This window comes from Accipiter gentilis, chromosome 5, assembly GCF_929443795.1.
Source record: "Accipiter gentilis chromosome 5, bAccGen1.1, whole genome shotgun sequence".
NCBI lineage: Eukaryota > Metazoa > Chordata > Aves > Accipitriformes > Accipitridae > Astur > Astur gentilis.
The window spans coordinates 41,743,008-41,755,465 of record NC_064884.1 but is presented as its reverse complement, the minus strand read 5'-3'; the positions used below and the strand labels follow the sequence as shown (position 1 = coordinate 41,755,465).

The 12,458-nt window shown below is 54.6% G+C and overlaps 2 protein-coding genes across 2 annotated transcripts in view; one reads left to right on the top strand and one right to left on the bottom strand.

Annotated features, from left to right (window-relative positions):
- Positions 1 to 2,174: 2,174 nt before the first annotated feature.
- On the top strand, positions 2,175 to 3,284 carry CDK5R1 (cyclin dependent kinase 5 regulatory subunit 1). Its single transcript, XM_049799612.1, has one exon. It carries the CDS (start codon positions 2,230 to 2,232, stop codon positions 3,151 to 3,153), a length of 924 nt encoding a protein of 307 aa, XP_049655569.1. The 5' UTR covers positions 2,175 to 2,229; the 3' UTR covers positions 3,154 to 3,284.
- A 1,312-nt stretch (positions 3,285 to 4,596) lies between these two features.
- The window catches only part of MYO1D (myosin ID), a 162,452-nt gene continuing 154,590 nt past the window's right edge, over positions 4,597 to 12,458 (bottom strand). The window contains exon 22 of the mRNA XM_049799607.1: positions 4,597 to 7,883. Coding sequence (XP_049655564.1) covers positions 7,727 to 7,883 — 157 coding nt within the window. The 3' untranslated portion in view covers positions 4,597 to 7,726. The remainder of the gene's footprint in view (positions 7,884 to 12,458) is intronic.

Here is a 12,458-nt window from a genome sequence, read left to right as displayed (position 1 = left end):
GAAGTCCTGCGTGTCCTCGGCGAGAATCGTGTCCAGCTCCAGCTGTCATCCCTCAAAGGGGACAGAATTTGTCCTGACCTGGTGGGTGACGACGGGGGGAGCAGGCAAACCCCTGTGCCGGAGGTGGAGGAGACCTGACCAGGAGCGAGGAGGCAGCAGGTCTGCAGTGATGCCAGCTCGGAGGCGCCTGGGCTGCCTTGTGCGGGGTCAAGGAGGTTTAATTGCATGTTAGTCATTCAAACCGCCTGTGGAAAGCTGGGATTTTCTGAGGCATCTGAGCGCCTACCTCCCACCTCCAAGTGTATTAAAATTAGGGCCAAAAAAGCTCAAACGGTAGGGCTTGTTGTTAAACCCTTTTGGCTTAAACTTCAAAAGGCTTAAGTTAAAAAGCAGGCTTTTGTACAAAGGCGAGTTTCATGCTGCTTGGGTCCGTGTAATATTTTTAATGGACAAAGGGATTTCTCAGTAACAGCAGTGCTGCTCGGGCTGGACTCGTACGGTCCGTTTTGGATCATTACATGGAAAAGCCTCTAAAGCTGTTTGTAAAGAGGATATATGAAGAAGAGACCATTTGACCATCCCTTAAAAACCCAGCTCCCGTGCTGGGCTGGTGGCACTTTGAAGGATGTTTTTGGGTGCATTGGGACAGGTCTGTCCTCACAGCGCCGGTACTGTGGGTCGGTCCCAAGCTGCCCTTGAACCGGGATTGGGACGTGTGGGGACAGGCAGGTTTTCAAGCCCTGCTCCGTGTCCTGCTGCTGAGCACCGGCTTCAGGGTACAAGCCACCGTCTTCAAGCTCATGGTGCTGAGAAACCGGCTGCCCTGCCTTGGGAGGGGGGACAAAAGCCATATTGGAACAGTCTCCCCTGTTTTTTTGCTATGTGTCTGCACCTCAACCGGCCGGCCTGCGAGTGCTGTGCCGAGCACGGCACCAACCCTGTCGGAAGCAGCAGCTTTGGCAGAGCTTTACCCCAAAGTGAGATTTTTTTTTTTTTCTTTACCTTCCACATGCTTTAAACCCTAAGCGTGCGGCTGGCTCGTCCCGGGCCGGTGTCGGCCAAAGCTCCTGCGTGGCCTTGCCTTGGGACGGTGGCTTTGGGGATGGCCGGCCGGCCCTTTCCAGCGTCGTCGTCCGTCCCGTCCCCCGCTGCCCTCTGGCTTGTAGGTCCCGGGGCACTGGGGGGCTGCCGTTGTGCCCCGAGGAAACGGGGAGTTTTGGGGGGAGGTGGGGGGGGTTGACGGGAAGGGGACGGGCAGCCGCGGGCCTGGGGCGGTGCTGGCTTTCGGGAGTACCGGCGAGCTCGGTTTCGGTCATCCGCCAACCCCCGACTAGTCCGGTGTCGGGGTCAGACCTCCCCCCGTTTCACTGCCAGCAGCAGCACCGGGGGGCAGGAGGTGACCCCCGGGGGCCGCCCCGCTCACCGGGGCCGGAGCCCAGCGGCCTCCGCCACCGCCGCGCTTGGCCGGGGTCGGTAGGGGCCGGGCGGCGGCCGAGCGGCCTTTGCGTGTCGCTGCAGGTTGCGCAAAAGCGGGGGCCGCGCTCCGGCGGCCTCGGGGCTTCTCCCGGAGCCGGAGCCGGAGCCGCTCCCGTGCCCTGCGGGAAAGGGGAGCCCCCGCCCCGGGCCCGGCGGTGGCTTTACCCGGGAGCCTCCCGCGGGCGGGCGGAGCCCGGCTGGCGGCCCTTCCCTTAAACCAACCCCCCCCCCCCCGTCCCGGCCTTCGCAGCCCGGTCCCGGGCGCCTCCGTCCCCCGGTGCCTGCGGCGGGAGCGCCGGCTCCACCCCCCGCCCGCGGGGAACCCGGCCGCGGGGCGGGGCGGGGCGGGCGAGGGGGCGGTGCCTGGGCGGCGAGGGGCGGCGCCGCCGCCCGCCGGGGGGGGGGGGAGCGCGGAGAGGAGAGGCGCGGCCCGGGGGGCGGGGCCTGGGCGGTGGCGGGGCGTGGCGAGGGGGGAAGGAGGGCGGTCCCGCCCCGCCCCTTTCGCCGCCGGCGCGGCGGGCGCACGTGGCGGCGCGGGGCGGGGCAGGGCGGCGGCGGGCGCGCGCACACTGCGCCGCCGGGAGCGCGCGCGGCGGCGGGGCGGGGCGAGGCGCGGCGCTGAGCGGCGGCGGCGGCGGAGCGGGCAGCGAGCGCGGGGCCGCGCCGGGGGCCGGGGCCGGGGCCGGGGCCGGGGCTCGGGGCCGGGGCCGGGGCCGGGGGGCGGGCGGCGGGGCCCGCCGGTCGGCCGGCGCCATGGGCACGGTGCTGTCGCTGTCGCCGAGCTACCGGAAGGCCCCGCTGTTCGAGGAGGGGGCGGCCACGGTGGGGCACTACACGGCGGTGCAGAACAGCAAGAACGCGAAGGAGAAGGGCCTGAAGCGGCACTCGCTGATCTCGGTGCTGCCCTGGAAGCGCATCGCCGCCGTCTCCGCCAAGAAGAAGAGCTCCAAGAAGGTGCAGCCCAACGGCGGCTACCAGAGCAACGTGACCCACCTCAACAACGAGAACCTGAAGAAGTCGCTCTCCTGCGCCAACCTCGCCACCTTCGCCCCCCCGCCGCCCCCCGCCGCCGCCGCCGCCGCCGCCGCCGCCGCCGCCGCCGCCGCCCTCGCCTCGGCGCAGAAGGCGCCGCCGGCCGCGCCCGCCGCCGCCGCCGCCGCCGCTACCCCGCGGCGGGTGGTGGTGCAGGCGTCCACCAGCGAGCTGCTGCGCTGCCTGGGCGAGTTCCTGTGCCGGCGCTGCTACCGGCTGAAGCACCTCTCGCCCACCGACCCCGTCCTCTGGCTGCGCTCCGTGGACCGCTCGCTGCTGCTGCAGGGCTGGCAGGACCAGGGCTTCATCACGCCGGCCAACGTGGTCTTCCTCTACATGCTCTGCCGGGACGTCATCTCGGCCGAGGTGGCCAGCGACCACGAACTGCAGGCAGTGCTGCTCACCTGCCTGTACCTCTCCTACTCCTACATGGGCAACGAGATCTCCTACCCGCTCAAGCCCTTCCTGGTGGAGAGCTGTAAGGAGGCCTTCTGGGACCGCTGCCTCTCCATCATCGACCTCATGAGCCCCAAGATGCTGCAGGTCAACGCCGACCCGCACTACTTCACCCAGGTCTTCGCCGACCTCAAGAAGGAGAGCGGCTCCGAGGAGAAGGGTCGGCTGCTCATCGGCCTCGACCGGTGAGCGACCGCCGGCTTCCCCCCCCCCCCCCATCACCACCACCACCACCCGGGGATGCTCCCGCTCCCGCTCCCCGCCCGGACACGCTGCGCTCGCCTCGGCCCGGTTCGGAGCTGCTGCCGCTCCCCCCTGGGGGCCCGGCCCTGGCGGGGGCGGGGGGGGGGGGGTGGATGACACGGGGGGGGGGGGTCGTCCACCGCCGGACCGGAGCGCAGACCCCCCTCCCCCGCCGCCCCGGGCCGCTGCTTTCCAGCCGTCGCCTCCTCCCCATCCTGCGGGCCCGGGGGCTGCTGCGGCTCCGCTACCGGATTGAGTTCAGCAAATCGGGGAGGGGGGAACAACCGACCCCCCCCCCCCCCACACACACACACACCCCCCGGACCCCCGCGGCTGGGGGAGCGGAGCGGAGCGGGGCTCCGCGGGCTGGCGGCGGGGCCGGCCCCGGTCACCGCATCACCGGGACAAAGACGGGGCAAGAGGGGGGGGGGGAAAAAAAAAAAAAAAAAAAAAAGGAGCAAAACCGACAAAAAAAAAAACCCCCCAAAAAAAAAAAAAAAAAAAAGGAGGAAAAAAAAATATTGCTCGAAAAGCTTCACCGGAGGCGGCTGCGCGGGGCCGATCGTGACTTACCGGCGCCGGAGCAGCCGGTAACGGGACAGAGAGGCGGGCACGGCCCGGGGCCCCCCCGGCTCCCCACCCCCCCCCCTTTATTTATTTTCTTTGAAGAGACTCGAATTTCCCGAGCGGGTCTGGGTTAAGGGAAATAACCGCTACTGTATCATGACATCAATGTGAAATGTCTTGTTCCCATCGTGCACTGATCATGAGTATTGTGTAAAGGATCTACTTGAGTGTGCAAGCAAGGAAAGAATCTACATGCTGCTATATGAATACTTTTAGAACAAAAAAAAAACCACAAAAAAAAAAACAAAAAACAAAACCTACTAACCTACGGGGGGGGAAAAAAGAAAAAAAAACCCTTCTTTATTCTTTCATTGTTGCTTTTACAGTGGTATTGCGCATGCAAACAGGAGCATTTTGTGTCTTCAAAAAAAAAAGGAAAAAACAGATAAAAAAATAATAATCAAAAGAAAAACCTTAACGAGAGATGGCTGTAAAAATTACACCCATGCACAAAGACCCGACACCACCCCGATACTGCAGTCTTGAGCTGGTATTCCCTTATCAGGCCTGGGGACTGATAAGTTTTTTGGGGGTTTTATTTTTTTTTTTTTTTCTCCGTGTGCACAGTTCTAGTTTAGTTCTGGTCCATCGGGCGTTAAACTTGCAGACGAGAGGGAGAAATAATGTGCCATTTATTTTTATTTTTTATTTTTCACTTGAAGCTCTTCATCGCTGTACATTGGACCCTGCTAATGATACATGTGTACGTACGTTTTTTTAGTGCAATCTCTTCTGTAGATCTTTGTTGACCAAATTGGTGGGTATTGTTACCTATTAATTTATATTTGTCTCATTTTGTATGTATGTGTATAGTGTGTTTGTAAGTATGTGTGGTTTATAACCTGACCGACTGTGTCATGGGGCTCAGTGTGCCTGTAATTTAATCCCCTCCCCTTATTTTTATTTATTTTTGTACTGTGCTGATTAAATAAAAATGCACTGACCATCCATTACACGGCAGCGGTTCGTGGCGGAGTCTTTTCTGCAATCCCACACCCCCGACGCCCCCTTCGCGGCGCCGGGAAATTGGATTTGCTTTGACGAAAGAGGGGTTTAACGCAGCCGCGGGTTTAATCGTGTTACCGGCGCTGGGGTCACCCTTCGCTGGGGGCTGGCCGAGGCGCTGGGAGAGCGGCGAGGCGAGGAGGAGCACCCAGCACGCGAGAGGTGAAAAATCAGGTTATCGGGACGCCAAAACTCCACTTCCCATCCGTGTACCATCCTCCCCGAGCCACCGCGCCGGTCAGAAACAGGCACCGCCATAGTGGGATGCAACTAATTGGGTTTTTTTATTTATTACAGCGAATTATGTAAACAAAACCCCAATTCCATTATAGTTGGGTTTTTTTCTGCTCTTTTACACATTAAAATATCAGCGATTTAAAAAAAAAAAAAAGTTCATTGCATTATCGCCCCAGGCTGAAAATTGAAATTCAATTTAGAAATAGTTAATTTATGGGAAAGAACAGGAATATATATATTCTATATATTTTTATATATATATATATAACCAGAGCAGGAACAGATAATATATTTTATAAAGACACATTTAATCACATACAATATTGCCATCTCATAGTATTAGAAATTTCCTAAACCTGCGATTTATTGCCGTCCATCATGATTTGATACAACCATTTCGTTGGAGGGATAGTGTATAAAAGTGCTGATTAAGTCTCCTGCCACTACCTTGCCTACAGGTTAGTGTTACTGGTGGTGGGGGGACGACGACAACACATTTGGACTAGTAGATATAAAAAGCGAGAAGTGCAAATAGAAAGGCACAGCAATGACGAGGATTTTCCTTCTGACGCTTCCCTGGGAGGATGCAAACAGGAGCTGGGGTGTCCCATGGCTTCAGCGTTGGCGTTGCTCCTGGTGAGGAGCCGATGGTGGGATTAAATGAGGAGGTGGGGGGGCCTCGGTGCTCCTGAGCTGCTTGTGTGCGTGTGCTTGGCAAGGTTAGGAGCTGTTGCGTGGGTGGGACGTCGCCTTCAGGCTCCTGATGGCCCCAGTGGTGGTGGGTGACTTGTGTTGGCCAACATCTGGAAGAGCTTCTTCCCGAGGACTCGGGGCAGACCTGATGTGCAGAGCCCTCCGGCACAGAAGCCCGCCGGGCATCCCAGAGTCGCTTACCGGGAGCAAGCGCCAGTGGCCGGGCTGCGGCGCTGGGATGCTGGCGGGGGCTGGTGTGAGGCCAGGGACTATGTGAATGGGAGGCCTCCGGCATGGGGCCTCCCCGGCAAAGCGCACAGGAGGGATTAAGCTTGTCCCACTTAAATACAGAGCTAGAGTTTCTCTACACGCAAGGTTCCCCTTAACCTCGGGTCTTGGTGGCAGTGTCGGGTAGAAACGCTGCAGCGACCTGTCCCTACACCCCGTGTCCATGGCATTGCTTTGGGAAGCCTTTCATTAACAGGTCATTAGGTGAAGAGCCTCTTCCAGGCTTTCCAATTCCTAAAACGCTCAATTAAATATGTGCTCCCTGTTCGCCGGCTGGGCTGGAGACAGGTGGCTCCCAAGGTGGGGTCACCATGCAGAACCGCAGAACCCCCCTACCCTGCGTCCAACAGGCTGGAAATCCTGACCTGACCAGCAGTGCCAGGACTCGGTATGTACAATCCCAACAGCCCCGCAGCGTCACACGGCCTCATGCGCTCAAAAACCACAGCAGCAGCCCGCTATGCAGTGGAAATAAAAAGCTTGTTAGTATATACGGCCCTCCTGTAAACACCAAGCTCAAGGTTATCTGAGCCGGACAGATGTGGGTGCCGCGCAGTGGGGAAACGTGATGCCACCAGACAAGCCAAGGTGATGCACAACGCCCCAACATCCAACACCCGCAGCTGGGAAAACCCAGGAAAACTCTTCAAAGGAACAGCCTGGATGTCTGCAGTCGGGTTTGCGCTGCTGCCCCTCGCCTGGCGTGGACGGACGTGCCCGGAGTTAAGTGTTAAATAGTGCAAAGCGAGGGAGCCGCAGCCTCGGCCCCCGAGCCCCACGTGTTTCTAGACTAACCCACCTGCAGCAGGGCCTTTAGCCCTCCCTGAACCTCAGCGGGACTAACACGAAGCCACGTGGATCATAGAAAAATTCAAGCAAGGCCACTTGGTCCAAATGGGAGCCCAGCGGATGTTAGGTCACTGGAGAGGGTAATTAAGGCAAAAGCAATGTAGGATTAAAAAAAGTAAAACCTCTGCATTGTGAATCCCACTCTCCTTTCTGCTGGTGGACCTGTCTCCAAGCAAGGTGCCTTGATGGGTTAATGAACTCCAGGCAGGAAAGCAGCAAGTCTAGAGGTGCGTCTCCACGTACCATCCCAACTCCATGTGTGCTGGCAGGGCTGGAAGAGCATGGAATGTCTCCCCGGCGTGGGAAGGCAGCCCTCCTTTCCAAACCTGGCTCCGGTTCCATCGGGATTTGGTCTTACAGAACCAGACTTCCTGAGCCGGGTATCTTTGGTTCCTCCGGTGGAGGCTGCATAATATTGCAAAAAAAATGACACAAAAAGGAAACACAGAAGGGCGTACTGGAGAGGGTTTAAGAAATCAATGTGGGAAAGGAAGAAAAAGGTGCAAGTACCTATAAATGCTTTTTTTGGACTAATTCAGAAGCACTTTCCTGATATCCTGGCCTGTTTTGTAAGACGGATACAGGTCACTGGCTATTTTAAGCCTTTGTTGCATGTGGTAGTAAAACCCTCTCCTGAATTTGGGTTTGGTAAACCTCTAGCTTTAGAGATCATTTTAGGCGCATGACCAAGTCACAGCTGAGCATCTCTAAATTAATCCCCTTGAAAAGTCCAAGGCACAGGAAGGGTGATCAAAGCCCCAGTCTGTCTTTCCTCCGCTCCCTCTCTCTCTGGGCTCGCTGCATCAAACGGAGGGGGATGCTAATTCCCCGGCACGCAGAGGATAAAACCGGAACGATGCTTGGTGAAATCCGGTTGGGATTGGTTAATCTTGGTTTCCACGGAGACGGTGCATTTCCGCCCGTGCAGGCTGCACTGGACCGGGTTGGTGACGCTGACTTGCAGAGCGCGTTTCTCACTGCAAAGGCAAAAGGGAAAAGAAGAGTCAGACAGGAGGGATGGGATGTCGTTACCGTTGCTCAGACCTTGGTGCAAGGCAGGGAGAGGTGGTTTTGGATCAGGCAGCAAGCCGAGCCCACCGCGTTAAGCCACGCCGCAGCTCTAAACCCAGCTTTTGGGCTCGGTTGATCCCTGCTCCTGCACATGAAGGTCTCCCACGCAGGGAGACGTGCACCCAGGGGACTTCTGCATTGGGATCAGCGCTGATGGGGGAATATCGCTTCACGGGCAAAGCAAAGGCCGGGTTGCAAAAGTCCCGGGGTCTGCTGCCAGCTCGGCCACCCGCTCGCCGAATGACCTCGCGAGCAGTCACTCCTATCTCTATAATTACAGTAAGGATGACAACATCCCTTGTTCTGAGCTCAGAGGTTAGAAGTACAGCATGAAATAATAGCTAAAAGAATCACAGGTAGGGTGGTGAGTTTTTTTAATTCCCTCTCCAGGCAGGCAGACAGACAGACCAACCATGCAGCCTCCTGGGGTTGGAGCGCCCTGAATGGAGGCAGCAGCTGGCCAGGCACAGGCACGGGACAAAACTGTGTCACTGCAAACCATTCCCCAGCTTTTTAACCCTTTAACTTAGCTTTGGTGTTAAAAATGATTCTCATGAGTAAAATCGGGAGTTTCTGCCACCCAAATTGGTTTTTCCTTGGCTGTTTGGGTCACTGCCAGCGGGGGGACATCAGGACAGCACGGCCAGATGGCTGTCCATCTCTGCTCCAGCTGAGACAGGGTCAGGGATGGCTGGCAAGGATGTTCCCCTTTGCTAAAGGCCATAAAAGCCACTATTCTGTATCACAAATAACTTTCTTTGTACCATAAGCAGAGAAATGCCTGGCTGTTCCCTTGGGCTGGGGATGGAGACGTGGTGTGGCCAAGCTGATGCATGAGCCCCAGTCATGAGCTCTTTGGACCAGCAAAGAGCGGGTGTCATCGAGGCAGGAGAGCGAATTAGCAGGAGGAACGCCTGCAGCAGATCTGTCCCCCTGAGCCACCGCCAACGTGGGGAAGTGGGAAGAGGTGTACTGGGACTTGGCCTTTGGGAAATCTCTCTTGCGACCTCACCCGCACTTCAAATTCCTGAATTTCCAGCATTTCTTAGTATAATATTGAATGGTTTAAAGACTCAGTGGCATCAACTCCAGTGGCATCAACTCCACTGCCTCTCTCAATGCTTTAAATACATGGAGGAGGATGTGCTGGGTTTCTGTTCTGCTGCGTTTAGCTTCCAGACCCCAGGTCTTGCCTTGCTTGACCTGTTACAGTTTTTTCACTGACACAGCCTAAGTCCTTCATGCAGCACAGGCTTAGTTTTTACTTCATTAACACAGACTGTTCAAGACGTGTCACATCCCATAAGCCATATTTTTACCCAAATGATTAAGATGTTCACCGCTTCCATAAAAATGAATGGTTGGCTGGTTGGAGGGGTACTGGCAGGGCAGCAGCACACAAAGCCCTCACGTTGTCCCAGGTATTAAATACTTATTTACTCTTGCCTCAGTGAGTTGAGGCTAAAATCCCTGCTTAGTTTGCTATTTTTACCGTGTCTTAGCAGAACGAGCTGCATATGCAGAGGAGCCTCTCGGAGATTCCTGCCATCATGTGCTTGGAGAGCAGGTTTAGCATCAAGTGTTTGTAACAAGGATAAATGCTAACGACTTTCCTTCTCCTCTCCCACAGCCCTCATCAAATTATAGGTAAGAAGATTGAGGGTCTGTCGCTGTTTTGAGTCAAGCTCTCTTGACCCTTTTGCACAGCAATAAGGAGCCCAAACCAGCGGAGAAGTGTCATTAACCTGAAATTTGACCACAGGCAGGAGCCAGGCCTGGAAATCAAAAGGTCCTTGATGTATTTTGAGCCCTTGGCTGTGGGACCTTAAGCAAGAACCTGGATCTCTCCAGGTCCCAGATCCTGCTGGAATGACATAAACTAAACACGTCTACATGAAGCTAACGTTGTCCTGGGATAGTGGGCTCTGGAAGAAGATGCTCTGATCTTCGCCCTGTGTAACGTTTCCATTAAATAAGGACTTCACTTCCCCCACCATGTTTTCCAGGCCCCACCATGACAGTACTCATTCCCAGTCACACATTGATCATGTGTTGCTTTTCTTCATGTGAGAAGAGGTTTCAGCCTCAAAACCTTTTGCTGGCGGAACAGGACAGCTCTTGAATGGCATCCAAAGAGCAATCCACATGGGGATTTGCAAGTCCACAGCGGGATTACAAATCCCATCCTTGGTTTTCCCCGCTAGGCAATACAACACTGAACCCTGCCGCCAGCTCCACAAGCAGCTCGATGTGCTGGGACCTTGAGTGTCTTGGACACTGCTCCTGTGCTTGGTTAATTGCCAGCAAAGAAGAGGTTGGAGGAAATGTCAGTTTGGTTTCCAGTCCATCAGTCACATCAGCATCACACCTGTTAGTGCAGCGGCAAAAAGGGGAGATGACAGCTGCTGGCTGCCCTGGAGTAAGATGGTTTATTTATTGACTGAAAGGGAGAAAACAGCTGCCTGCATCAGCTGATAAACTGGATTAAAAGACCTTCCAAATCTCACTGCTACAATGAGATTTTACTGAGTAGCACAGCTGGGGAGATGCTTCCCCAAGTTCCTGCAGAATTTAGAACCCAAAGGCAGAGTCTGATGGAGATGGTCCAGCATAATCCTGGAAATCCAACAAAGTCTTCCATAGACAAGGGCAACACACAGTGAAAAATACTCTTTGGGAATCATTGGTGCTCTGTAAGACCACGAGCAAGACACTGATGGCAGCAAAGGCAGAGACAAGTCCCACTTCCACTCAGACTTGGGCTAAAAGCTGTGTTTTCACTGCATAATCCTGTCCCACCACGGTACTTTGCTCTTCCACCTCTCCATCTCAGGGAGATGATTCAGCCAGGAAAAGGTTGTTAAAGTGCAATTAAGGTGGAGGAAAGTTTGCACTATTAAATTTCAAGCTTGGAAACACACATCTATTCACCATCCATACTTTAATTCCTGAAGTATTTCAATGGTTGCTACTATTTAAGGAACATTCATGAATTTACTCATTACTTACGAATAATCTTCTGGCCCTCTGACAATTTAAAGGACCAACTGGGTTTCATATTAGAGGTGGAAAATCTTGTCATTTAAAGACCTAAGGGCAGAACTGAATGTGTTTATGACTATTCTGTGGCTAAAGACACAGTCACAGTGCAGAGAGCTAAGTGACATGCCCAAGGTCACAGAAAACAGTGTCATAATTAAGAGCTAAACCCAAATTCTCCAACTTTCACGATCTTTTAACCTCAGATGAGCAACCTGCCATGGCAGTCCAAATACCAGTCTCTTCCTTCATCCTGTAGGTCTACTTGATTCAAGGATCTTGCCTTGGTTCAGACGCAGTTTCTTATCAAGAGCAATGTCCAAGCTCGCCTGTCTGTTAACAGGCAATGACTGCCTGCACGTTACGTCCTCAAAAGACAACTGGATAGTTTTTGCTGCCTGGAGAAGACCCCCGCCCTCATCCTTTTGCTTTCATCCCTTGTACTAATTGCATCCCAGCACCTCGCAGAGGTGCTGTGTCTGCCGGCAGGAGAGCCCTGCCTTGCAGATCCGACAGCGGGATGGCCGGGAGCCTCCGGAGCTGTCACTAGATTGATGCTTACTACAGGCTGTGTAGGAGAACTTGTTCCAGACATTAGCCTCTGTTTTAGTAAACCCTTTAAGAGGCTTCCGAGACACTTCTGCCGTCTCTCTTGTACAGACACTTGTTTAGGAGACCATCTACAAGATGTCAGAGCTCATGTAGGTACCAAGCACAGCTCTGCCCAAGACCAGCCCCATCTGATCGCAGCTTTGGCTCTTCACCAAGCCCCGACGTAACCTGCACACTGACGGAAGTCAAGTCAATTAGGACAAAATGACGGATACTGCTGCTGGGCATCTTCTGGGAAATAAAATTACTTATTTTTAACAACGATTCCATTAGAAGAGACAGTGAGATGCAAGTACTGCCTGAGACTCTGCCAGGGAAAAAATGTCAGCCCCCAGCATCCAGGCGTGAAACTGCCTGCAAAATGTAAAAGAAAAAAAAAAAGCAGCGCTTTCGTGGGAAAGTCAGGATCAACCCCAGCACTGCTCCAGTCCTGCCAGGGAACCACATGGTAATTTCTGTATATAATAAACCACATGATAATTTCTGTATATAAAAACCCACATGATAAATTCTGCATATATTAAACACCAAGGTGTTTGTGTTTTCTGAAAACACAGGTCTTTTTATATAACTGCAAACAATATTTTTGGTGGAAACAGCCTCTCTTGACATCCTGGCGGTACAAGCCACAGCCACTGATCTCAGCTGGTTGTGTGGGCTGGGGCTTCTCTTTGCTCTTTGGATTTCATGGCTCAGTGAGCTCTGCAGGACTGGGTGACTTCTCTTCCTTCATCTGCTCCAAACCATCATAGCATGCAAACTGCCTTTATCAGCTCACTTCGCTCATCTATTGACTCGCGCTCATTAGAGGAGTTAATGGCAAATAGTCG

Bases quoted from the DNA above. Each gene is read 5' to 3' on its own strand.
- CDK5R1 (XM_049799612.1), top strand. From the start codon at position 2,230: ATGGGCACGGTGCTGTCGCTGTCGCCGAGCTACCGGAAGGCCCCGCTG.